Source organism: Rissa tridactyla, chromosome 9 (genome assembly GCF_028500815.1).
Source record: "Rissa tridactyla isolate bRisTri1 chromosome 9, bRisTri1.patW.cur.20221130, whole genome shotgun sequence".
NCBI lineage: Eukaryota > Metazoa > Chordata > Aves > Charadriiformes > Laridae > Rissa > Rissa tridactyla.
In genome coordinates this window covers 33,215,999-33,241,757 of record NC_071474.1, presented here as the reverse complement: position 1 = coordinate 33,241,757, position 25,759 = coordinate 33,215,999, and the positions used below count along the sequence as shown (strand labels likewise).

General features: G+C 37.2%; 1 protein-coding gene across 3 annotated transcripts in view; it reads left to right on the top strand.

Annotated features, from left to right (window-relative positions):
• The window catches only part of DACH2 (dachshund family transcription factor 2), a 303,620-nt gene that overhangs the window by 240,265 nt on the left and 37,596 nt on the right, over positions 1–25,759 (top strand). For 2 of the 3 annotated variants that reach the window (XM_054214012.1, XM_054214011.1), the window contains exons 6-7: positions 5,936–6,071; positions 7,937–8,017. In XM_054214012.1, coding sequence (XP_054069987.1) covers positions 5,936–6,071; positions 7,937–8,017 — 217 coding nt within the window. The remainder of the gene's footprint in view (positions 1–5,935; positions 6,072–7,936; positions 8,018–25,759) is intronic. The other variant, XM_054214014.1, reaches the window with a different exon arrangement.

Here is a 25,759-nt window from a genome sequence, read left to right as displayed (position 1 = left end):
TTTCAGAATAATACAACATTTATAAAATAAAACTTCTGTAAAGTGTATGTTATTTTTCTCATTATTAAATTTATTCTGTCCCATTTGATAGCATGTGTTCATTGCTGGCAGGTTATTGCTGAAATGGGTACTAGAATACGTTAGGGGAGTGACGTGAGACAGAGTAGTTAAAGTTTCCTTCTTACAAAGCTAATTTCGGTGTCTGTATCTGTAGCGAAGGAGAAGTGAGTGTGCAGTTTTGTGTCTTTTTATTTGCTGATACAGAGAAACTACTGTGTTGGGAGGTGTTCAGGTCCCTACAACTTGCATTAAATACCCTTCTCGTCTCTCCTTTGAAAGGAGGCATATCCCTCTCCCTGCAATGCCAAGAATGCCTTGCTTGTTAACACCGAGACACATGGTTGCTGGATTAAAGAATAAGCAATGAATACTTATTTTAAATTTGCAAGTGGGAAAAAATACAATAAGAAGCAAGTACATCTCTTTTTTTGCAAAGCTTGCAAGAGAATATTGTTAGGCCGAGCACATACTAGCTTTTAGTTCTGGCTCAGATCTTTTTAGTATTGGCTTAGTCGTTTGCATTTATACTTAATAACTAATGTAGCTATAATGTAGATTAGTTGTAGCATTATCATCATTAGTCCTGGGAATGCTTTCCTTTCATTGGATAGCAGCACTGGGTGAAACAATTTGTAGGAGGGGTATGAGTAGAAAGTTTTCCACTGCAAGATCCTTTCCAATGTTAGTCAATATTACGCTTTCAGATTCAAAGTAAAATATAAAGGTAAAATCTTAATATACGAGTGAAGGTTGCCATAGTTTTCAGTGACTGCTGATTTACGAAATGGTGAAGAAGGAAGCTCTTGTTTGGCTGTTTACCAATACCATCTGATTAGCTGCAGTTTTCTGTTTGGCTGAGCAGCTGGCAATTAATGAATTGATAGGAAGTAGTCACAAGGTAATGGAATTAGTATGTGAACATCTGGTATTAAAAACCAGTAAACGTAGAAGAGTTTTTATGATTTCTTAAATTTGGTGGGAAAATAATTGCCAGTTGACTACAACCGAAACAACTATAGGTACACAGTGAAAAAAATTGCATTTTAAATGGCAAAGTAGATATTTTAAGTGAATGACTTCCTGATACACTGCAAAAGATGAATGGGATCCAGCTGGCTTTCAGACATACAGATCCTATCTTAGTTTTTAGACCAGCTGTTTACCTTGTTCATCTCCAGTTCTTACAGCAATTGGAGATATTTTAAGTAGCTCAGGAGACCAAGTCATCCATGCTCTTTGCATGTACCCATTCCCAGACTGAGATGATTCAAAATATAAGCCTAACCACTGTTCTCTTGCCCGGAAATCATAACCATCATATTTCTTGTCAGCCACTGTCCGGCATCATTTCACATTTAGCACAGCTCCTGCTTACTTTGTCAGGATTATTCTTTTTCTTTGAAAAGCCTAAAAGCCAATTATGTATTGCTTTTCTCAATAATGCATTAGCTAAGGACTGTAAACTTTAGAACACTATTAAAAATGTACTTGTTATTAGAATTCAAATAGTGTTAGTATCAACTAATGTCAATTGGAAAGAAATACATGTGTTAATATTAACTAAAAACAAAATATAAAATGCTAGCAATTCAATTCTTTGCTAACTAAAATTGTGTTAACTTTTCTTATTTTTCTCTCTTATTGAGGATGGAATTCAGCCAGGGAAATAGGAGCAGCGATATTGCAGGCATGAAATTGTGGTAGTTTTGGATAAGAGGGGAGGAGGTCTTCAGCCAGTCTACTGGCTGACTGCTCCTGGCTTCACAGACCCCTCCAGAGAAATTAGTCTCTGGTTTCTGGATTTTTTTAACTGTGTAGTCCATTTTGAGAATGTGAATGTTGATTTGGCAAGCAGTGAGAGATTGAGGTGTGGCACAATAAACATTCCAGTGGGAAACTAGTGTGCAAATTCATGTTGGAAGATTTATTCTGCCATAGCCTATGAACTCTTTTTTTCCAACATGGTCATCAGCTCTGAATCTTTCTTACAGTAGTTGAAAAGTCTAGTTTAGACCTAAAGACAGAAGAATCCCCATTTTTCCTTCCTGTCCATTTCATTAGCAAGGTCTGATGAATTCCAGCTCTCCTGCCACTGCAGAGCCCTGTAGAGTACAGAAGCAGCACCTCAATTAAATATGAAATATCAAGATAAATGTCTGAATAAAATATCCAGGACTCAGACAAACTTCCACAGCCTCCTTGTCAGCAGTGAAATGCCATTAAATCCTCTAGGAACTCATTAATGGATTAACATTTGGAAGAGTAATTACAGCTAGATTAGAACTAAGAATAAAGAAAAATAAAGGAAGATCCAGCAACATCATTTCTCTAAACTCTTGACACAAAATAAAGATCAATACTATAAAAAATCAGAGATAAGGAATTAAGGTCAAGATGACTAAGTCAAAAATAGGTAAGCTGTACATATGTATTTCAGATAAAACTAGTGCCAGTGCAACTGTTATGTAGTGTTTCATGTTATTTGTGTGGAATACTACCTCACAGGGGATAGAAAAGGGACATTAAGGTGAAATCAAGGATGTATCTGGAAATTGGATGAGCTGATGACTTCAGTGCCCTTAACCTAAATCACAACTAAAATTAACAATGTCAAGCTTTGTAGCTACATTTTTTGAGCCAGAGCAAGACACTGATCTGTAGTGAGACCGAAATATATAACCCTTCAAAAGGATTAAATACTGCAAAAAGTCTTTTCTGAGAATTTATGTTACAGCTTTGTAAAAGGAAGAGAAAAGATAAGATAAAGTAGGTACTACAGTTAGATAAATAGGTGAGATCTTGAGAAATGTTTTCATTTTTCATAAAATTCTCACAATCTGTAAATTTTATATATATAACGAATTACGTTATAGCCTGGAATACGAGTCTTGCAAATTTATGAAATAGGAAGGAATACAAATGGAGAAAATATGACTTTATTTAGAAATGCTTCTGTATTACTGTGAGTGTACCTACTGTAGAACCAGGCTGCACAGCAGTGCGCTAGTGGGAACTGAGCTATTCTCAAGAGGAAAAAAAAAAAATATATGAAAAGTAACAAGGTTGTAAAATACACAGATGACAAATTAAATGAAGTCATCAATGTGTAAAAAAAAAAAAGTTAAGGTTTTAGATTTGCAATTTTCCTATTTAAATGCCCTCATTGATTTGTTACAAATACTGTTAACCCTGTGTTTGGAAAATGGTGAGGACATTATCACTTGTGTTCTCATTTGTAATAAAATAGATTAACTTGCTGTGAAATTTTAACTAGGCTGAGACACAACAGTAGCTACCTAATGAACCAGAGCACATTGCTGTTAAGTAGCTAAATAGATGCATACTGATTACAGGACTGAAAAATGGATCTGTTTACTTGCAAAAAAAGAGTCGTATTCATAGTGTTATTCATTACACTAGGGGAAATTTAGCATTGCATTTCCACACAAACATTTAGAAATAGACAATTTCTTGATCCATATGCAGTCTTACATGATGATACTCTATCCTCATCTGTAGTACGTATGATACAATTTCATCTTCTTTGTTGCTTATAGGGAAAAGTGTATCTCCCCTGTATATGTAAATTTTTGTAACTGGTAAGACGTTAGATGACATAATCAACTGATTCTCTTAGAAAGTGATTCACTGTGTGATTAAGAATGACATTATTATTTGACACTTTTATTTCTGACTGAACATTTCAAACCAAGACCCTGAGTTTGAAGGCAAATTACTTGAAGCAGAGATTATTTTATAGCAAGAGACAATGGGAAATGCAGTTACCAGGACGAGCTCGAATACTTTGCTTTTCCAAATCATCAGCTTTTGAATTACTCAAATAACTCCCATTTAAGATGACATATATGGCTGTTTCTGTGATATCTAAGTGTTAATTCACAGTCATATTTGTTCATAGGTTATTTTGCAGAACAGTTGGCACGTCCTCTCCTTGGCTATTCATTTTCATGGTTGCAACAGACAACCAAATTTACTTAAACTATGTACTCTTCTGTAAAAGCAACCATTTCAAAATGGTATCTTAATTGTAAATTGAGTACTCTTTGTGGTTAAAAGAGAGGAAATAGTGCCAAAGAGGACTATTAAAAGTGAAATCCAGGAGTTGTAGCCTGTTAGCAGTAATCTGTTTGGAAGTTATTATTTACACAAAGGTAAAAGACACGTAGTATGTATAACCTCAGCATTGCATGTATATGATTCATCATTTATTTAGAAGAATACTTCTTGGGGTAAGAATGGGACTTTTAAAAGTAACTTAATAAACAACCCAACCACAGAGTAAGTCGTGACTCTTTTACTCTTCCTCTCATATCAGAAACCTCTAAACCCACTCTTTTGGAGGTGGAGAGGAAGAAAACACAGGAGACTTTAAGATCAGTGACTTTGACTGTTTTCTCCCCAGAATTTGAAAATTTGTTTAAAACCATTCAATTTTCAAAATTTTAACAACTTGTGACTCAACATAATGGATTAATATCTGTTAAAACTTAATAAACATTTTTAATTAGCATTCAAACATACTGCAATTAAATGTCTTCCTTTAAGATTTATTAGTTATTGTATGTTCATTAAATAACAGATAATTAGTGAAAACGGATCCATTGAGGATTAACAGCTATGTAATAGATACACATCTGTTACATGATTTTGAGGCTCAGTTGTTATTTAATGTACGATAACTATCCTATTAAAAACACATTCGATGCTATGTTTTCGGCTTGTGTGATTGGAGTAGGCAAATGCCACCCCTTGCTATTACGAGGATCCAATCTCACATTCCCTTTGCGTCCTTCTCAAAGTATCTGTAAATATGAAGGTGAGTGTGGTTTAGAGAGGTGGTTTTAATGGATAACAGACTATTCTTTAAATGTTGATCTTATTGACAGTGTTATTAATGAATTGCCTCGATAGGTTATGAACAGAAGCTATTATACTAGCTATTTTTAATGGAAAAACTATTAGAATCTACCATTCTCTCCCTAAAGCTATATTATTGATTTAGTATATTGTCTAGCAAAAACTGCATAAAAAGTTCAGATGCTATTGAGCTTATTTTCAAAAGCACGTGGTACATTGCCACCAAGTAGCCAGATTGCATACTCCTAATGAAAAACTTTTGAGAAAAGGTTAGAAAGGCAGAAAAATTGCAAAGTTCCCTTGAGACAGCTTCCCCAGATTACACTGTAATTGTGATTTTTAATGAGGTGGGGGCAAGAGGATGTCCCTTTTTAAAAAAAGAAAGTAGTATTTCAGTTCTGAGCTTCCACAGGGAGCAGCTGATTGCCAGGGATGAGGGCAACTCCAAAGATGCAGTTTCTGGAATTCTGTAAATTCAATTGTTAGTTTCTCTCCATTGGAACCATGCTTCCAAGGATTTGTAATACAGGATTTAAAGCATAGAAGGGTTTTTAAGATAAGAATATCTAGAGTATCTCAGGCCATGATCTGTCCTTTTTAGAAGATTCTGATTTCTTCTTGGTCCTAGAAACAGGAATGAAGGGTATTGGAATTGTGAATTAATTCAGAAAGATTATACATATGACATCACTGGGTTGGAAGGTAAGTCAAGTGGTCATGTAATCTCTAGCCTTCCTCAAGACAGGATGAATTATTACTTATGACATGCTTGTCTAACCTGTTCCTAAAGATTTTTACTGTTGAAAACTCCACGGCATCTTCAGGCAATCTGCAGAATTTCATTTTGCTAATTTTTTATAATTTCTTACTCTTTTTTTTCCTCCATACCTATAGTACCATTTGTTATTGCTATTTTAGCCAACTTCATTTTTTTAGTTGAACTTCAGAGAAGCTCCTGAATCAAATTTCACAGACCATGTTTTATTTCTGTTTCAAGGAAAGGATTCAAGACAGCCCTTCTCCAGCTCCATCTCTAGAAGACAGTCAGCGACCTGGGAGCCACGCTTCCTCCCATCAGAGCAGCAGCGTGTCCAGCTCACCGTCCCAGTTGGACAACACACCAGACAGAATTGGTTAGTGCTTTGCAGCCTCACACCCCTTCACAGTTACTGACCTCAAGAATTTTGGAAGTTTGTTGAGGCAAATATTTCTTTACTGGGAAACACAGGAAAGCACTCACTTGCTAGAAAACGTCCCAGAAATTTCATCAATATAGTTTGTTTTATTAGGGTTCATCACTGTGCAGAGCCTAGTCCCTCAGATTCATTCTGTGCCAGTATCCATCCATGCGCAGAAGATACCAACCCCTCTCTGGTACAACCAGCTTCTTTTGCACGCTGGAGTAAGTGCCTCTGAAGGCACCTGGAATTGAAAAATAGCAAGATATTCTTTCTATGTATATCAGAAAAGTCACAGATTATATGATGGCTTTTCCATTCCAAAAAACCTCCTCATGCCCACACATTCCCTGATCAGCATGAGGCTGAGGGCTTTTTGATTTTTCTGGTCTCTCCACCACAGCTTTCACAGCCTGTGCATTATTGATCTTGTGTTTAAAATGCTAATTCAGTCTAGAGGAAGTTTAGATCCTATTCTTGGTGCTTCCAAGAGGGATCTAGGGCAAGTCAATTAACATCTCCTCACGTCAGTGTATGTCAACACTGTTGTCTTCACAATGACTGGATCCTATGCAGGCATTGCTGAGCTAGATTTAAACTACAAAAACAGTGCAGTCCATGTAAGTCAGTGTAGACTTCACTCCTATCAAATAACTACTCAGCTGCTTGCTGGGATTTTGCAGTTTGGACTCTGGTCTGTGCAGCAGCACCGTGGCACTACATAGCACAGCTGGCTCTACACAAACTAGTCAATGGAACCTGAACTACTTTGCCTAAACTTATGCACACACAGGGCAGAGACTAGAAAGTAGATTCCCCTCAGCTTTTTCATATGTAAAATTGGGCTAGAAATATACAGGACAAGAAATGTAACTTCCTATATCAACAGTGAAAAAAGGACTTCTGTCCTCACTTTAGATTTTGAAAGCTACTATAACTTGTTTTATTAATAGTAGTAGCACACACTGCAAGCCTCTGGGCTCCAGAAATGGTGCTGCAAGCTTTTTAAAGAAAACTAGGTTTTATTTATGTTGAACTAAACATTTCTCTCTGTTGAAGTCTAATGCTTACTGTTGTAAAAATATGTATATATACTTTGTATCTATATAAATATATTTTTTTTTCCACTTTTGCAATATAAAAGAACCCAACTAAACACTTTCCCTAAAACATGGCAGTGATGCTTTTAACAAGTGTCCTCACTGGAATAACTTTAAATTCTGTAATTGGTTAATTGCAGAGAAGGAAATACTTTAACCAAATAAGAACAAAGAAAATAGCCATCTTGAAATCATAAACTAACACCTTTCACTGATCTTGCATGTGTTAAGTAAAGAATTTATTTCAACGCTGCAATGTGTGGCTTTTCTGCTGTCATCTATCAATTTGTGTTACTATCTGTCTATCTGTATTTTTTATTAAGCTTGCTGCTTTATGGATAATTACTTAACACTTAAATCCTTAACTGTTTTTTTCCCCAAAATGATTTCTGTGAAGTACTTTTCTAATTAGTTAATTTGAACATTTCATAAGAAATCACATTCATCTCAATAGTAATTTGGGTTTTATCTTGGTATCTTTGTTTAATCAACTTAAGCAAATTTGCTTTTGCTGCATATTTTACTTGTCCCTACATGCGGAACCAGGACAGGGAAACGGTTGATCATGAACAATAAAAATGGTCAATTGCTGTAAGACTTACAAATAAATGTTAAAATACCAAAATATTGACAAAGAGGAAAATAATGTAATATTTTCCTCTCTTCTGACTTTTTTTTTACTTGACAGTGTTATATAGCTGTGCACTCTGGTTTTTTTAGCTATGCTGACCAACAGCAGGGAAGGAGAACTCATTGATCAAGAAACTGGGACCAGCCTAAAAAAGATACAAAAGGATAAAGGTAGAATTACAGACTGTTTTTCATCTCAGACATTTAATTACACTCATGAGTTTTATTCCTTTTTCCTATTATTCTGCATATGCAGTGGCGTAATATTGTAAATTTAAGAGAGCTAAGTGCCTAATTGCCATGAATAATGTATCCAGTGAATTTACATGGCGTTCTTCTTAGGAAGTGTAAACAATCAGTTCTTTGCGTCTCTCTGTTTATATAGTATGGGGCTAATATTTTGCCGGTCTTTTGACTCAATTATTTATGAAGTTCCTAGCAAATATTTGATTAGTCACATGGTATTGTTTCCTTGCCTCCAGGGGATGTGTGTGCAGACTACTCTAATGCTGGTATGTAGGTGAGGGAATGAAGCCATTTTTTGTGTCTAATAACATTACATTACCTCAGAGGTGAGAGGCAGCAAGGGGAGAAGTGATGTTTGGCCTGTAGTGATTGTCCTGTAGGCAGGGAAGCGCCTCCTCTGTTGGTTCTCCCTGCAGTGATTGTTGAGTATGTGAGAAAGGGAATACATTGGCATATGCAGGCGAGCCCTGGGGAAGTGGTGGAGTGACAGAGAGCATGTGGCATCTGTGGCTGCACATTGGGGAAGAAGCAGACATTTTGTTTCCTTGCAAATACAACAAAAATATAAATTGTATTAAAAGGCGAGAGGTTTATTCTGGCAGTACGTGCAGAAAGCACCATACAAAATGAGTACCTGCAAAAAAAAAGACAACGGGATATAGTTAAAGAAATAAAAGAAAGCTGAAGGTAAGTGAATACCATGTACTGAGGGAGATATTAAGGTTTCAGGGTGAAAAAGATGTGAAGGAAAACAAAGAGAAGGAAGTGACCAAAAGAGGAGACAACATAAGCTAAATGTACTCATAAGTCTACTGTAAATAGGAACATTTTATCATAAATTAAAACACAAACTGATTTCGATTTTGGTTGAGGTGATTTTAGGTTATGTGTAAAAATCAGACAAACTCATACACCTCAGGCCTGAGTAAATGATTGCATTCTCTGTATTTAATGTATTCTCTGAGAAAACTAAAAAGGCAGGTATAGACAATTTTATGAGCTACTCAAGAGAATTTGGAGTCTCCATGTGCCCTGTGGTTCCAGAGTTATATAAATTTATTTGGGCAGATTCATGATTTTGTATGATCAGCTCTATTCCTTAGACATCTGTAACTGATTCAGTTATGGGTAGGACGAGCCTGAAACTTCCTTCCTGTATTTTATATTTTCATACTTGACTCTCTCGTCCTGAAAGCAGAGGCTGTTTCCTATTCATTGGTTTCTCTACGCATTTAAGCACTTTCCTCATGAACCTCAAAAGAGCCCTTTTATGCAATTCTGAGATAATTTTCTGTCTGGATCATCATGCTTAAATCCTTCCCTCTTGACTCCTGTTGGCATTTATGGACGAACACCAGAAGCCAAACAGTTATCAACCATATCTTCATTCCTAAGATTAAAAATTTACATTTCTGTAGTAATTGCATAGGTATTTGATTTAAATCTGAAAGTGTAGTTGATTTTAATTTTCTTGAACTGTGCGTGGTTTCTTGCCACATGTTTAGTCATTTTTCAGAGAAACAATCCAATATCCTATGGGATTCGAAGATGCAAATCATGTAGTTATTGGTAGTAGCAGTCCTGTCACTCAGGACAGATGAAGGAAGGTACAGTTTAAGGATCAGAAAATACGATTCAGAAATCCCGAAAAGCGTGAAAATAATTTAAATCCCACCACCTGTGAACCCAATACCCAGGCTCCTGTGAAAACTGAATGTTCCTTGTAACACGTAGAAAATCACAAAGATCTGATGTTAACATTTTGTGTACCATAATTCACCTTAAATTTAAAGTTGTATAGGTTTATTCATGTCCTGATCTACATTTTTGCATAGTATTATTTTTCTTCAATTGATTATATACTGGGAAATATGTCTTTATACATGTGTTACTTCTGCGTGCACTTGCAGGCTTTTTTTAGGGAGAAGTTAGTGTTCAGAGATTCACATACATCAGACAAAAGGGCTTTAAAATCATAAGACATTTTAAATAATCATTTTAAAGATAGAATAATGTTTCTGGCTTTCTACTTGGTCTGCACAGGTCAAGTATTTCTCGGAAAATATGAGAATCAGAAGTTACTCATTTTTGTCAAATAAAGATGTAATTTTCAAGTAATCCCATAGCTCCAGAACCGAAACCTTTTGAAGACATTATAGTGGGACAAATGCTGATGTTTTAAAGGCACCAACTGCTTTGTATACCCAGCAATTCCAAGCTGATCTTGCATTTGGCAGTGTGTCAGGCCTGTATTACAGTTCCTGTATGAATCTCTCATTTATAGGAGACAGGCACCCTATAATTGATGGACTGCACCGGTAGGACAGAGTCAATACTCTGCTTCTGAAAATCCCCAGCCAGTGTGTGCTGGGCCTTTCTGTCACCCTCTACAAGTGTTGTTATTCCTCAATGATTTGTCTCACTCCCTTATAGATTCTTTGTTCCTAATAATAGCGTTATTCTCTTGCATGTATTTATTTTTGGCTCTGGCGTACCTCAAAAACTGAATGTTTTTCGGATTCAGATGTGGACAGTCACTGGAGAGTGTGATCTATGCTGGGTTGCTCAGCGAAAAATGTACTTGTAATGTGTATACAAAACAAGCTTTGTTTTTCAAAACCTGCCATTACTTTTACTAAGGCAAAATATATTTACCATGGAAAAGATTTTCAAAGTTATTAAGAAGGAATGTAGTTAAAATAAAAGTATCAACATTTATTAAGTATGACAAGTAAGCGGTTTATACAACCGTGGCAAACATATGTTTTCACATCTGTTTTCAGTAATATCATCATGATTTTAAAAATGATTTATAGCTCTGCAGGCTATAAAATGCCAGCTTTGCTGTAAGTTGGAAGTTTGCAAACAACAAAGAAATTATTGAAGGCATATATTGAACATGTTTTTGTGTTACACGCCTTGATATAACTTTACAAATATGAGTACTCTGTAACAATTACGATAGCAACAAATGAAAATTAAGTAACTAAAATTTAGCAGTAGTACTACTTATGTGATATCTTAGCATTAAAAACAGTAAAAGTTATTGTAATTATTATAGGCAAATACTGTGATATCCCTCAGGATACACAATTTTTCTTTTCCATGTCTCATTTTAAGTGATCTCAGCACCAAACAAAAATGTGCTACTTGGTTCTCATCAAAGTAATTTCAAGGTAATTAGGGCTGAAGAGAATATAGTGTAACAGTTTTTCTTTAAAATACAGTTAATATGCATTTTTTCAATTTTGTTGAGCTGTTTGCATATGTTGGCGGGAGCAGAATTTACAGAATTGGCAGCTGCCTTGGTGCAGAGACCCCAGTTACAGACCATACCTTTAAGCTTTTTGAGGGAGAAATACCATTAAATCTCAATTACTCCACATCCTTTCATCATCTTTTTAAGAAGGGTGGTCAGGCTTAACATTAGAGGACAACAATATCAAATATCTTTATAGGTCTTCAGTTTTATTTTTTTACACAAAATACATGACTATATTTTTGTCAAACACCTTTACCCGTTATGGCGCACAAGCATCTTGCCTGTGCATCCGTATCAGGGTGTAAGTGAAAACCATATGAAGAGTAATCTGTACTTTATTTTGAAATTGCTGTTTTGAAATCCTTTCCATGAAAGGCAAGAGAGTCAGAAAATCCCCAACAGAGCATAGCCCCAAACGTTTACAGAAACTTAAACACAGATTCTTCCTGATTGTGCTTACTTGCTGTGTCTGGTTTTAAGCAGTTACATTTTACCTGCACAACTGATCGCTGAAACTAAATTTTAAATTCATCTGCTTCAGTATATATTGTGGAAAAAATCTATCATATGGGAAAGGATTGTGTTTGACACAGCCCTGTATGGGCTTTATGGAAAGCTCCATATGAATTCTGGCATTAGGAAGGTTAAACGAGCCAGAAAAGAATTCGGCCATGCCTTCCAGTCGGATTTAAATGCCAGTACAATTATTCTGTTTGACTGCATGACAAGAAATATTTCAAACTCCTTATATAGGATGGAGTAATAAAAGGCACTTGCTCAACTCTTGCACAGAAATCAATGGGAATGTTTGTGATATCTTCAGTGGGAACAGAGTTTTGCCGAAGTCTGGTATTTTGGAAGATCGCTGCCCCGGCTAACACTACTGGTTATTATTCCAGACAGGGGTGGTACACGTTCATAGGCTGCGCCAGTGCTGTACCTCCCGGACCGGTGGCATGCCCCGAGCGCTGGTGAGAGCTGGGCACACATCAGCCCTGTCCCTCTGCTCTGATTTTAGCAGGAGGCAAGCAGGACATGTGGGCCCTGGGGACCACAGCCTGCTTTGACCGGTTGTTCACATGGGTGTTTGGGGCCCTGGAGCTGCATTCCACCCTAAGTGAACCAGAGTAAGATTTCATAGGAGAACTTCATAAATGACCAGTATCTTCGGATTTAATGAAAATTAAGTCCAAAGCAGTCTTTGACTAGAAGTAAAGCTTGTATTTATTGAAAAAAGGATTTGCTCTGAATTTCCCAGAGCTGCTTGGTGGCAATGCTACCCTCCTCTAGCCCAGTTGGCTGCATCTTCAGAGAAGTCTGGATTCAAGGGCCATGTCTCATGTTTCCAGTAGACGGTAGTCTCCAAAACTGCATCTGGCAGCTATCCCTTTTCGTTTTATTAAAGAACACCTTTCCCTTTATTACTTCAAGGAATTTTGCATCATTTCTGTCAGCTGAGTGAAATATTTTCAGATGGCCAGAGACTACAGTAATAAAAGAATAACTATATTTATTTATTGTATTTCATTAGCAGAAAAGAGGTTTTATGCTGTTTGAATTAATCATTGCCAAAGGACTGGGTTACTCATGATGTGAGGGGAGGAGAATGAGCAGGTGCAGAACACCTGAAACAGCAACAGGCCCCCGGTGGTGGGCCCCGCTGGTGGGGGGTGTCCTCCAGAAAGGGGACTTTTCCAACAATTAATCTGAAAGCATCCAGATGGAGAGTGCAAGGGATAAGATAGAGAGCTAAGAGTACGAAGCTGTACCACGCAGTGTGTGTACAAAGTGTATGATAGATGCCAACACTTCAGATGTTCACCATGCTGTTTCTTTGACGTATCAATACTTGCATGTTAAAGCTATGATGAGAAAAAAGCGATTTTTTTTCACGAATGTGCTCACGAATCTCCTTCTGAGGTACGTGAAAATCACCCCAAATTAGAAGTGAAGTCATGTTCTCTTTGGTATCTAAGCGTGTATATTAGAGACCGAGGGGTCATTTCATAAGAAGTGAATGCAATAATACATGGGTTTAAAGACTGCAAGGGTTTCTTTTTTCCAAAAACTTATGACATGCGCAGTGCAAATGCTCACTGGAAAATTCAGAAATATTTTTACATTTTCTGTACTCGGAGAATACTGAAAGCTAAGCAGCATAGTGCTCTATTCTTGGTAAAGGCTTTTTCCACAAGTTTTTTTTGTTGTTAAATTCAACCTGCAAGTGAACTGACAACTGTTAAAATGGTAGCCTAAGAGTAGATGTGATCTTTTGTCAGTCAATCAGTCAAAAAAACCAAGCAACCCAAACCCATGAAACCAAGGCAAACTCTTATTCACATTTAGATTCACAATATATGTAAATAGAAAGTAATAGTAGAGCTTTAATTTTTAAAGTTTCTAGACTCACATCATTATCATTGTGTGTTTAACCATTGCTCAAACATTTATAAATACAAGGGCCGTTATGAAAGAGATATTAATGAAGTACTGCAAGGTCGCATCTTTTACATTATGTTTATATTAGTTCTTTATTTGCAGAATCATTTTTAAGAATGCATTTTTTCTGAAGAGTAAAATACCTGCTTCATAATTATCTTGGCAGATGGACCAAGACAGCTTCTTACATTGATATATAATTTATTAATATGTTTTATTTATTAGATTTCAGTGACTTTAGTGTATTGCTATCTAAACACTACAAATTATGGGTCTATATAAACGTGCTGAAATAATGGAATTTTCTTGACTGAAAAGGCCAGATTTTTTAGTAAGATATTTATGTAAGTCCAGGGAATAAAATGGGCAAATAAGAATGAGATAGGACAGAAATAAGGTAGCTGCTCTCAAAGGTCAGGTTGTCTCTTCAGAGTTTACAATTTCCACTTTTCCTCCAATACTGTGAATTGAGTTTTAGGTAGGTCTATCTTACTGAATTATATCAGATTTGAAAGGCATAAAAAGGGGAGAAAACTGCTGATTGGTACCCAGTGACCTAAGAAAGCTTTTGGATTAGGCCCAGGAATCTTTTCTTAGCGTTAGCACTTGTATTAAAACTGACCCTTTGAATTCTCTGATTTGTAATGCCTCTGATGCAAAGTCATTAACCTGAAAACTGCAGTTGGTGACATTCTTAATATGTCTGAGTTATTTAATAAGTTTGCCTTCAGTCCTCATTACGAGCAGTAAGATCTGAAAAATACACATCCTGAAAGGTTGCTGAATGGTTTTCCCATATTACAGAAATCCTTGAGATCGCTGGGAATGCGCTGACCAGGGTTCGGTCTCCCCCTGCCTGTGCTCTGAGCCAGCCATAGGCACCAAACCTGCTCCTGAGAAATTGTGTTTGTGCATTTGTGTGCCCACGGGAGCAACCATGCATACATGTAGGGAAGGAATGGGTTCTTCTCTGTTTGAACTCATCCAGGATGTCTTAGGCTGTCACTGCTTGAAATTTTTGTACAGACCATCTACGTCACTGAAAATAACACGTTGTTCCCAGCAAGGACAACAAAGACTACCATCAAACTCTTATTCACTGGGAAACCGCTTAGAAGCCAGAAATTTCTGATTTCAGTGCAAGTGTCTGTTTTAAGAAAAGACATTTTTGATATATTTCATCATGCATTCAATTTAAGCCAAAGTAAGGGAATGGGTAAAAATTTAATAACGAAAATTATTAATTGGTGATTTTGAAAGTTTTGCAATATTTGTGTCTGAGGAAGACCTTCAAGAAATTCATAGAAGCTGCACTTCATATAATACAGGTTTCTTTTCTAAGGATTACTGATAGTGACCTGGGCTCTAGAGTTTGTCATGTTGCACATAGATGGACGTTACATACCAGTGAAATATTATTGAGTGACACAGTCACAGCTGTGGTCCTGGCTCCAGAACCCTTGTTTCAGTCAAGAACAGAGAGGACCAAAAATGCTCTTGATTGCAATGGCAATGCACCAAAAATTTTACTCTTGATTGTGTTGTCAAAGAGCAAATCCAGCCGCTATAGCATCCATGGACATTGCATTATATAACCAAATTTTCGGAGAAGAGGACAACTCAAGAGAGCTGCAGGTGCTTGCAAAGAAATACTCTGCATGCTGTGGTTCTGGGCCAAGGACTTACGAAAGCATGAGTTATGGGGAAGCCTTGGAGCATACCTAGCACGGGTGGATGGTATTTTGTGTAGCATTTTTATTTATTCAGGACTTTTTTCTAATTTGATCTTTTGAATATCTTACGATCTGTGGAGTGCGTCTGTCTTCTGTGTAAAAGTCACATTAAGATCGCAGTTAAGAGCTGTCTTTTCCTTATGGAACAGGACTTGCTGCCCAGAGGTTTCTGGTGACAGAAAGGCTGAGAACAAAACCATACATTTATGTGCATTTCCAAAGTCTTTATGTGCATGCTGCATTAGAAGAAATATTCCTGATAATATAAAAGTAGTAGATCCTTAGCGGACATAGAAGGCAGTGAACTAGCTCAGATTGGAAGTGGAAAAAGATTATCCTCTTGAAATAGGTAGGTAGTCATGGAACCAGAATAAGTGCGTTCAGACACTCTTCTGAAGAATAAGTGTATTTCAGACATTGTTCTCAATTACACCGAAAAAGTTACGTGATACTTTCTTAGCAGAGTTGGTGTCGCCCATATACTGAACTCAGAAGCCACTGGGGCTGCAGAATGTAAGGAGGTCCAGACCGCAGCCGGCTCAGGCTGTAATTTCAAGGAAATCAGATTTTATGTTTAATTGTTGGGCCAGGGGGCACCACAACAGTACTATTTACTGTGTTAGATATTTGCTTATTATAGCCATATGTATTTGTGGGGATGGGCAGTTCTATTAGTTACTTTTTCATATTATCAGCTGTGCTTTGGAAATTAAGCATCATATCTGAAAGAGTGGGAGGCTGCAATAGTAAGCAACCAATATAATTTCAACTATTTTAAAACAAGTGCTTTATTTTGAAGAAAAATGTCCCATTTTGAATTCTTTCGATGAAAGTCCCTGCACTTTTGAGTAAGTTCGATATTAATGTTCTTTTAATGATTCTTATTCATACAGTAACACGTAGATGCATGGGTGAGATAGCATAAGAATCAGCAAGTAAATTAAATGTGTAGTATGTATGTTACACAAAACCGGACTGTCCTCACACAGAAAACCACACATACATAGAAATATGTCTGGGAACTTTTTTTTTTGCTTTTTTTGTTCTTGACCGTATTCATGTTTTTTTTTCATATTGATGTTATTATTCTATATATTCTCCATAAATTAATTATGTGGGGAAAAAATGTTCTAATAATCAAGGAGCTGTCATGCAGGTTGAGGGAGGTGATTCTGCCCCTCTACTCCGCTCTGGTGAGACCCCACCAGGAGTACTGTGTCCAGCTCTGGAGTCCCCAACATATGAAGGACATGGGCCTGTTGGAGTGGGTCCAGAGGAGGCCAAAAAGATTATCAGAGGGCTGGAGCGCCTCTGCTATGAAGACAGGCTGAGAGAGTTGGGGCTGTTCAGTCTGGAGAAGAGAAGGCTCTGGGGAGACGTTGTAGCCCCTTCCAGTACCTAAAGGAGCTTACAAGAAAGATGGGGAGGGACTCTTTGTCAGGGAGTGTGGCAATAGGATGAGGGGTAACAGTTTTAAACAGAAAGAAGGGAGATTTACATTAGATATTAGGAAGAAATTCTTTACTGTGAGGGTGGTGAGACACTGGAACAGGTTGCCCAGAGAAGCTGTGGATGCCCTGTCATTAGAGGTGTTCAAGGCCAGTCTGGATGGGGCTTTGAGCAACCTGGTCTAGTGGGAGGTGTCCCTGCCCATGGCAGGGGGGTTGGAACTAGATGATCTTCAAGGTCCCTTCCAACCCAAACCATTCTATGATTCTATGTTTCTAAAAACTCTCCGTGCTCTTCCGCTCAACTTATGTCAATCATAGGAGCAATTTATTTGCTAAAAGAATAAACAAACCTTGAACAACTGATTATGAGATTATCATTATACAGTCATTATACAACCCAGTAAGTTATGAAATAACAGAATGAGAATAACTAGGAGGATGTAATAATTCTTACACTAACAGTAACATTTTACCAGTACGTATCTCAGCAAGCTGGCCAGTGCTGGGAAGTGCCCACAAGCGGGGCTGCCTAGGTCACTGAGAGGCCAGTGCCTGCTATCAGATGGGAAACGAGTGCTTACATTTGCTGAAGATTTCCAGCTCTGAATATTCTTCTCATAGCAAGTGCTTAGGATTGATAAAAAGATGGAAGGAGAGACACCTGTGCCTTGCTGTATTTGGGATACCCCAGTCATTGGGGTCCTCTGTGGGAAATAAACTTCCTTCTCAAAACCGCTTAATTGAAGATTGAATCACCTCTCTTAAGTGAAGCCTCTTTCAGGCTGCTGTATCTCTGCATTGCATCTATCACACTAACTCCAGTTAAAGATATTCCACTTCATCTGAGTGATTAAAGATTCATAAGATCAGGCTCCTTAACTAGGTCCCTTGGCCTGCTGCGTTATCAGCTGTAGTGTTGAGCTGCTTTGTCTTTTCTCCCCTCCCCAAGCTTCTTCACTAAATAATCCCAACCCAATAGTCTGCTGGTTTGAAAACAGGACTCTTATCTCTCAAGTGGCCACTCCATTTGGGGCTTATGAGACCATCAGCCAGGAAACACTGTTATCCCTGGACTTACAGTCTATCTCAGATCCTCCAAATAGGACCAAAGTTAAGCTTCACAGTGAAAATACATGTGGCCAGAGGGAGTTTGGGCATAAATTCAGAGGGCCAAAGGCAGCTGTGAGACTGACTGTTGTTTTCTTTAGCTATATCATCAATGCCTCATCGACACATCTGTTCCCAACATTAGGATACCAAGCGCCTTTGTAGCTTTAGCTTGGAGGATCAGACTTCTGAGAGTTTTTGAGGCAGCACTCCTATTTCCATAACTGTAGTTTGCATGAATACCTGTGAAAATGAGCCCCTAAGTAATTGAGCCACTTTTGAAAGTAGCAGTTGGACTCCTAATTTTGAAATGTTGTTCATTTGTGATGTATTTGTAATGCCTAATCATGTTCTTGAGAACTGTTAAAAATGTATAATTTTCCCAAAAGGTTGTATTGCACATACACAGGCTCACTTATACTTTAACCTTTTTAGCCATTAGAAGTCTGAAATTCAAGGCAAATGAGTACAAAGCTAGAAAGACAGTGATTATTCCAGAATTCCCCCGGCATGCGTCTCTGGTCATGCTTGGACATTGCATATTGCTCTCAAAATACCAACTGATTTATTTTCTTCTTTTATTTTGTAGTCAGTGTGACAGTAGTTTCCAAAGCAGATTTTTCTTCTAGTTGACAGAATATGACAGGCTATAACAAGTAGTTTAATAAATAAAATTCTGCTTCCAGGTGTATTTTGAGATGTTATAATCTATAAAACATTGTATAGTTTTGCATCTGTCTATTTTATCCATCACCTGGACTGCTGTGCAATATTTTGATAGCTAGACTCGGCTTGTGTGAATGTGCTGACATATCCCATGGCTTATTTGTGTGAGTGTTGTCAGTGAGGGGATACATAACTAAAATTTTTAATGACAGTTCAGTGGAGTGCCTCTTCTGGTGTGGTAGAACATGCCTTTTTGATGTAGAATATGTTGGAGGATGAAGCATCTCTGGTAGATGGCTGAGCTGGAGCAGAAAATGAAATACGTGTGTGTACACGTGTTTATTCACAGAGGTCAGAAAATATGAATGGCTGGGAAAATAACATGTTATTTATACATCTGTAACCTTTGGAGACATTTTAGATGCTACCAATTAGGAGATTGGCCTGTATTTATTATTGTTGTCTTGTTTTTTGTTCATTTTAAAATCTAAAAAGTGATTGTAATGAAGGTGCCCTCCAGGCAAAAGTGTGGAGAAATTCGCATACTAAAGGAAGAGTTGCCAGAGTTGCTGTTTGACTTTTGACGTTATTGTCATATAGCCTATGGCATTACAAACAGAAGGGATTTAGATGGAAAGGAGAGCTTGAAATTACTCTATAAAAACTGTATATTTATATATACTGAATTTTCTTTTAACAGGTGTATTTTAAAGAAAGCATAATATTTTTGTAAAATTAAAATAACAACAACAGTAATAACAACAGTAATAACAACTCCATCGTGCCATAATTCCTTTGTTTCTTTGTACAAAGCTTTTGGTATTTAAAAAAAACCAAACCCACCAATATTCAAAAGCTATTCAATGAGTTCCTGAGAGATAGTTTTATTTTTTCAAGAACATTCATTACTAATCTCTCTCTATGCACAATGTTGAAATCTCAGCAGAAGATAAGTTGGGCACTGCTAGATTATAGCCTTACTCGTAATAAGAATTCTTTCTAATACACAAGGTAATTTTTCAGCACCCTATTTTGGGATTAGTGTTTTGTAAACATCACTGCCTGTATAGAATATATTAAATGTATTATAAATCAGGCTGGAGTTTTAATTTTACTCAACTAGCAGCTCATATATCATCAATCACATAAAATGCTAAAGCTAAATGGTACCAAATATCTAAAAAGTATGATTATCAATCTGTAATAGTTGTAGCTAAATGACAGAATTTTTGTGTGTTTTTTTTTTCAGCAGTGAGAACTAACCTACAAAGATATGTGGGTTAATAAATTTTAATGATAGATAACTGAAGTCTCAAAGTTTGAAATTTGTATTTTTCCTAGTCTGTATCTCAAAGGCAGTGCATGGTGTCTCCTGCTGTAGGAAGCAACAAAGTAGCTGGGTTGGGGCCTCCCCTCTTGTATTCTGGTTGTCTTCAGTGAAATTGTGTTCTGATGTTCAAACATGTAAGTGGAAGCTGTTGAGGAACTGGTTTCTCTTCTATGACAAAACAGACAAAAATGTCAGTTCCCATTTCCTCTTAAGAAACTTTACAGGCTCTAGGACCCTCATTTGTTCCCATATCTTCCTTCTCATCTGAAAGGAAAATCTCATCTCTCTCTATGCGAAACTATCTAATCCATCAAAATCCCACTTTAGTATACAGAGATTTTACCCCGGAAAAAAAGGGAACCCAGAAAAACAGTACAGTTAGTTTCAAATACAGAACAGCTCATTTCTTTCTTAATAAAGTTTAGGTATGTAAATAAAGATATAGAAACAAAGAGATCGTCAGGTTCAGAGTAGCCTCTTCAGCCTCTTCCATGGGCTATTCCAGCTCCCCCTTAAAAATTTAGGGAAAAAAAACCAAACCGAAGGATCTTTTTCAAAGAATTGACTCATACCTTCACGATTCTTCAATCAGTAGAATAAGAGAAGCTGATCTGGCCAGTTCATGTCTCAGCCTTCAGAGAAGTGGGTTCATTGGTTGTACCTGCAGTGCCCCATGTGCCCTAAAGAAATGACCGCTAGCAGAGGAACTGCAGTGGTGCAGCCCGGTTAGGCAGCGCTGCAGGGCTCTCCTGGAGGAATTAATATGTCAGAAATGGAGCATGCCTCAGTGGGATCCTGATTGCTAGTAAGGCGAAACTGCTTGTAACATGCAGACTATCTCAGGTCTTCTTATATGGCACCACACTGTGTGAGACGGACACATCCTGGCTGATAAGTAGCTGTAGCATAGATGTAGAATGTTTGCATCACTAAAATGAGACTGTTTATCTAAAAAGAAGGATTGTAACAGAAGAAATCCAGAAGGGAAAAATAATACATATTAAACCTTGTTTTCCAGGCTGTTGAATCAATTTATAGTAATATGTGAGTGAGCAGGAAGGTAACAGCATCTGGTAGCAATAAATGTGTTTCCTTACCCGAGTTACCAAATTAGCTATGGGAAGGTGATTAGAAATAAAATACAAGGATTTCTGATAGAAATAGGTAACACTGCATGGGCTTTGAGATAAGAACTTGACAAATGTGTAGAATAAATGCAAAACTGGTTTTGAAAAGGGGGGAGATTACCATTTTCTATGTTGTGTGCCAAGATTTGTGCATTTCAAATGTTAGCAGTTGGCTTCTTTTCAAAACTGATAAATAATGATGTTTGTTGCGGAAACAATTATCCTAAAAATAATTTAAAAGGATTGTATCCCCTTTTTGTTTGCCTATAAAGACCACGTTCAATTTATATATAGACAGAAAGAGCTCCACTTCCATCTATAAAACAGTTCTTAAATCATTCTAAATTATTGATGTGCACAAAGAACTCTTTCCACTTTTGTTTGAAGTTTTATTTCTGCGGCGTTGCGCTTTCTAATTGTACTTTCAACTACTATGACATCTGTTATAGTTGTTTCAAAAACTTTCAATACTTTTCTTTTTTAATGATAGACAGTCTTTTCAAAGACAAACTGTCTTCATTTTGAGCAAGAAAAATAATTAGTTGAAAAAAGATCACTGATTTGGCCGGGGAACTCACCATTTTACTTTTTTTTCTGCAAGTCGCTGTTTTATATGATTCCAGCACCTACTCAACAGAAAGCTGGCCAAAAGGAATTCATCTCTGCAGCAACTCAGAAACCACAGAGCATCAGCATATGTCCTTTGCTTCCCTGAGGAAATCCAGGACTTTATTCTACCAAAAAGGGTACCGAGAAAGTACTTCACAAACTGATAGTCTCTATATGTCTAACAGATGGAAAAGTTAGCTACTATTCCAAGCTGCTATGCCCAACAATATAGGAAAAAACCTCAGCAATTGGAGATGAGATTAATCCTTAAAAGTCTGCTTAGAAATCCTTTTTAATATAACTAGTGATATGAATATGTGGTCTAGCAGTAAACTTAGTTCTAGTGGTCTATGACATAATCGCAGTCTTATCTCTGGCATAAAAATACAGCAGACATTTAAAGTATCCCAGATCAGGAAAGCACAATGTAAAGATATTTCTTTGTCTTTCTTTCAAGAGAAGCTGTTTTACCCCTTAAGGTAGAATAGACTTTCAGCTTTGACAAGTTTAAGTCCAGGACTCTGGTCCACTTGCAGTACACCATAACTAACCTTTGAATTAGAAGTTGCCTAGAATTCTTATAATAATTAATACAACGCTAGGGGATTTAATTGACCACAAGATTAAACTATTAAGGAAAAAAATTCATCCTAATTGAGAATTGAACCCCTACCCTTTATTCATTGAGTGTCTGCTCTGCCACTTGAGTCGTGAATTGGGGGTTAATTGACTGTCTAGAATCTCCCAAGGAGCAATTATTTCATATAATGGTGCTAACACATACTGTAGTAAGGCAATTTTTAGTAGCATCCTTTTTTCCCCTGGATTTAGAGAGATTTCATGAGAACAGCAAGAAAAGATGCTGGATGTGGGACAGGGAAGAAAGATATAAACAAAAAGGACTTAGGGTTTCCTTTCAACTGCTATTTGGTAAAGATCAAAAAACAGAAAAGGTGTTGATGTGGGTTAACAGAATAAAACCTCACCAATTTTTAGTTAAGAGACTCCCTAATCTCTGTGTCCTGTGGATCGCGCTACAATGCCAACACCACTCTACATTCTTGTTAAGATTCAGTAGTACTGGCCTGCAGTAAGATCTCACGTCGTTCTGACTGCATTTGGGGGTTTTGAACTCCACTGAATCATCTCAGTTTTGTTGGATGGATGATTAATTAGTTTTAGTCTATAAACCGTTTTGCTCTCCAGTTTAAATATTTATGGCTACACGCTGTGACAGTGTGGCACTCCATGGGATAGAAGGTAGTGTAAAGAGGCAGGGATTTCCCCAGTGGCACAAAATCACCTGTAGCTCTCAACCATTTTCATCTTGGCACCTGTGACACTGAAGGTATATTAGAGAACAAGAGGTATGTCTGCAATGACTTGACTTGGGCACGTCCTGGACCAAAAGAGAGACGTTTGAGGGTCATTAGTCACTCAAGGCGATGTTGAATACTGCTTGGGTTGGACCTGCATTCATCTGCTGCGGCGTGGAGGAGGCTGTGAAAAAATAGTGTAATGCTGACGCTTCCTCCTACCGCTGCACTTCAGGATTGGCACTGTCGTTTGGTTCTCCTGTGCAATTAACATATCCATAAATAGGAATAATATTGCTTCTAAGCCTGTGCATCAGGACTGAAAGATTATTTAAATATCACTTTGGTGTAAGTGGTGGCAATAATGTCTGGTGTGAATTCTCTTAAATTTTTTTTCTTTCTGTACCACTGTCTCATTATATCTACTTTTTATTCTCACGGATCTCTATTTGATTTTTTCAGTATGTAATCTTGCTGCATATTTAAATGGCTTCTCTTTTTCAGTGTTTGTGGAATATAAATTCATTGATAAAAGTTCAAATTTGTGGCAAAATTACGATTCCCAGCTCAAGTTTTTGTAAAGAAGTAGGAATAACCTGTAAGTAATTTTACATAAACTAGTATAAAAATCATAAAAAGAAAGGGCTAGGTATACTTATATTTTTAACATTTTTCTATTTATTTGTTTACATGGTAATTAATAAAATTCAGTACTTCATAGTAGATTTTTCTGCTTCATTAGTGCAAATTTGCAGAACTTTTCTAATTACTATTCTCCTTTGAAGAATAAATAATAGAGATATTATCAAAACTTTTTAATTAGATTAGGATTTAGTTATGGATATAGTTATGCATTTTTATATTTAAGTATATTCTGGTTTCTAAATATTTTTATTAAAGTGTAGTCTTTACAAATACTTGAAGAAACTGACAGAATTTAGGAGAAACTACTTGTGTGTGGAATTATCAAAGATAAAAAGAAATGCAGAAAAGTCTACCTTCTTAAACTTTCATTTTGAAAATTAATTTTAAATCCTATGGGCAAGAAGGACTGACTGTGTAGGTAATTCATGCTTAAAAATATGTAAAATCACTGTATGCTTAGTGAAGTCTGACAAGAGGTCTGAAAGGGAATAGCACCCCATAGCATTAAGGGTCTCAGAAATAGAAGCAGTTTAAATACGTTATATGAAGAGACACTTTTAATGTAGTGCTATTTAGCCATGTTAACATCTAAGAGGAGCTTTTGCAATGTTACTATTCATTCACTCTGCATCTAGTAGGCAACAAATCTTATCTGTATGTTGCTCTGCTCTGGGATATGGAGAAAGACAGTGCTTTGCAAGTGTGTGCGGAGGAGTCCCCGCAGAACAGAGACCCCCCAGCTCATCCACTGCCCCCTGTGCTTGCAGGGCAGGTTGCAGAGATGTGACGAGTGGGTCACCTAAGGTGGACACGACTCGCTTCTACCATAGCTCCTAGTTGCAGGGTGATGCGTTGCATTCACAGCTTAACTTCTGTTTCACATAAAAACATATGTGCTCATATGCCTTTTGCTTACATTTGCATTCTGGTGAAATCCAGACCACCAGCCAGTGTATGCTCACAGACCCGTAGGTTTCTGCTTGGCAGCGGAAAGCAGGGCAGTCAGTTGCACAGAAGGGAAGAAGATGCAAGCACAAAAGCAGTGTTAGAAAGTCCAGGTGACTACATTACACATGCACTGAAGAGTTGTTATTTTAAAGGTGACTTGTAGGTACACACGCACACCTTGTAACCTGCTTTACTGCATTTGAAAGATGCTCTTGTGCTTCTGTGGTATTACAGAAATATCATTAACAGTCTCTTAGACTTCCTGTTTTTGATGGAGGTGTTTTAGAAAGCTGAAAGTGTGGAGAGAGTGCATGGCACGGACTGTCTTCAGCTGGAGAAACAGTGATTGAGACTAAAAAAAATATTATTTCCTCTTGCTTATAAAAATTGGAGGTGAACAGGTAAAATAGATATAACAAATACAAAAGAAAAAGGGGTTTATAGTGTAATTCAGATTCGAGTTGGGTTTTATAGTCACTCGTTTTCATCTGGTCAGTAAAATCATGGAGTGAAAACAGAGGAAACAAGATCTGATATTTCTGACATGAAAAATAAACGTAGTATTTTCTGCAGTGTGAGGAAATAGTTGTCCCAGGTCCAATGACAACAGTCTAGGCTACCAAAAGCTGCCACCGTCTGAGGAGGATGATGCTCTGGTGAAGAAATAGAGCAAGAAAGAGCAGCATTTTCCATTGCTTCTGCCTCGAGAAGGAAAAACCTGGACATGTTCACAGTATGAACTGTGATAAAATGAATAGTTTACACTCTGAGTGTGATTCCTTTACTGTTCTCACCTAGTTCTAACTTCTCCCCTTTAAATATAAGTCTGTTCCAGTTTTCTCCACCTGCTGTTTTCTAAAACTTGCACATGTCCCCAGTCCACATACGCTATCATTCTTCAGTTGCACTCTCTATCCACATTTTACCCTGCCAATTCAAGCTCTATCCAGCACCCAGCTTGGCTGCCTGCCTTCTTTTTTTTCTTGCTGTATGTCTTTTTTTCTATAAGAAAAAAGTAAATATATTGACACAGA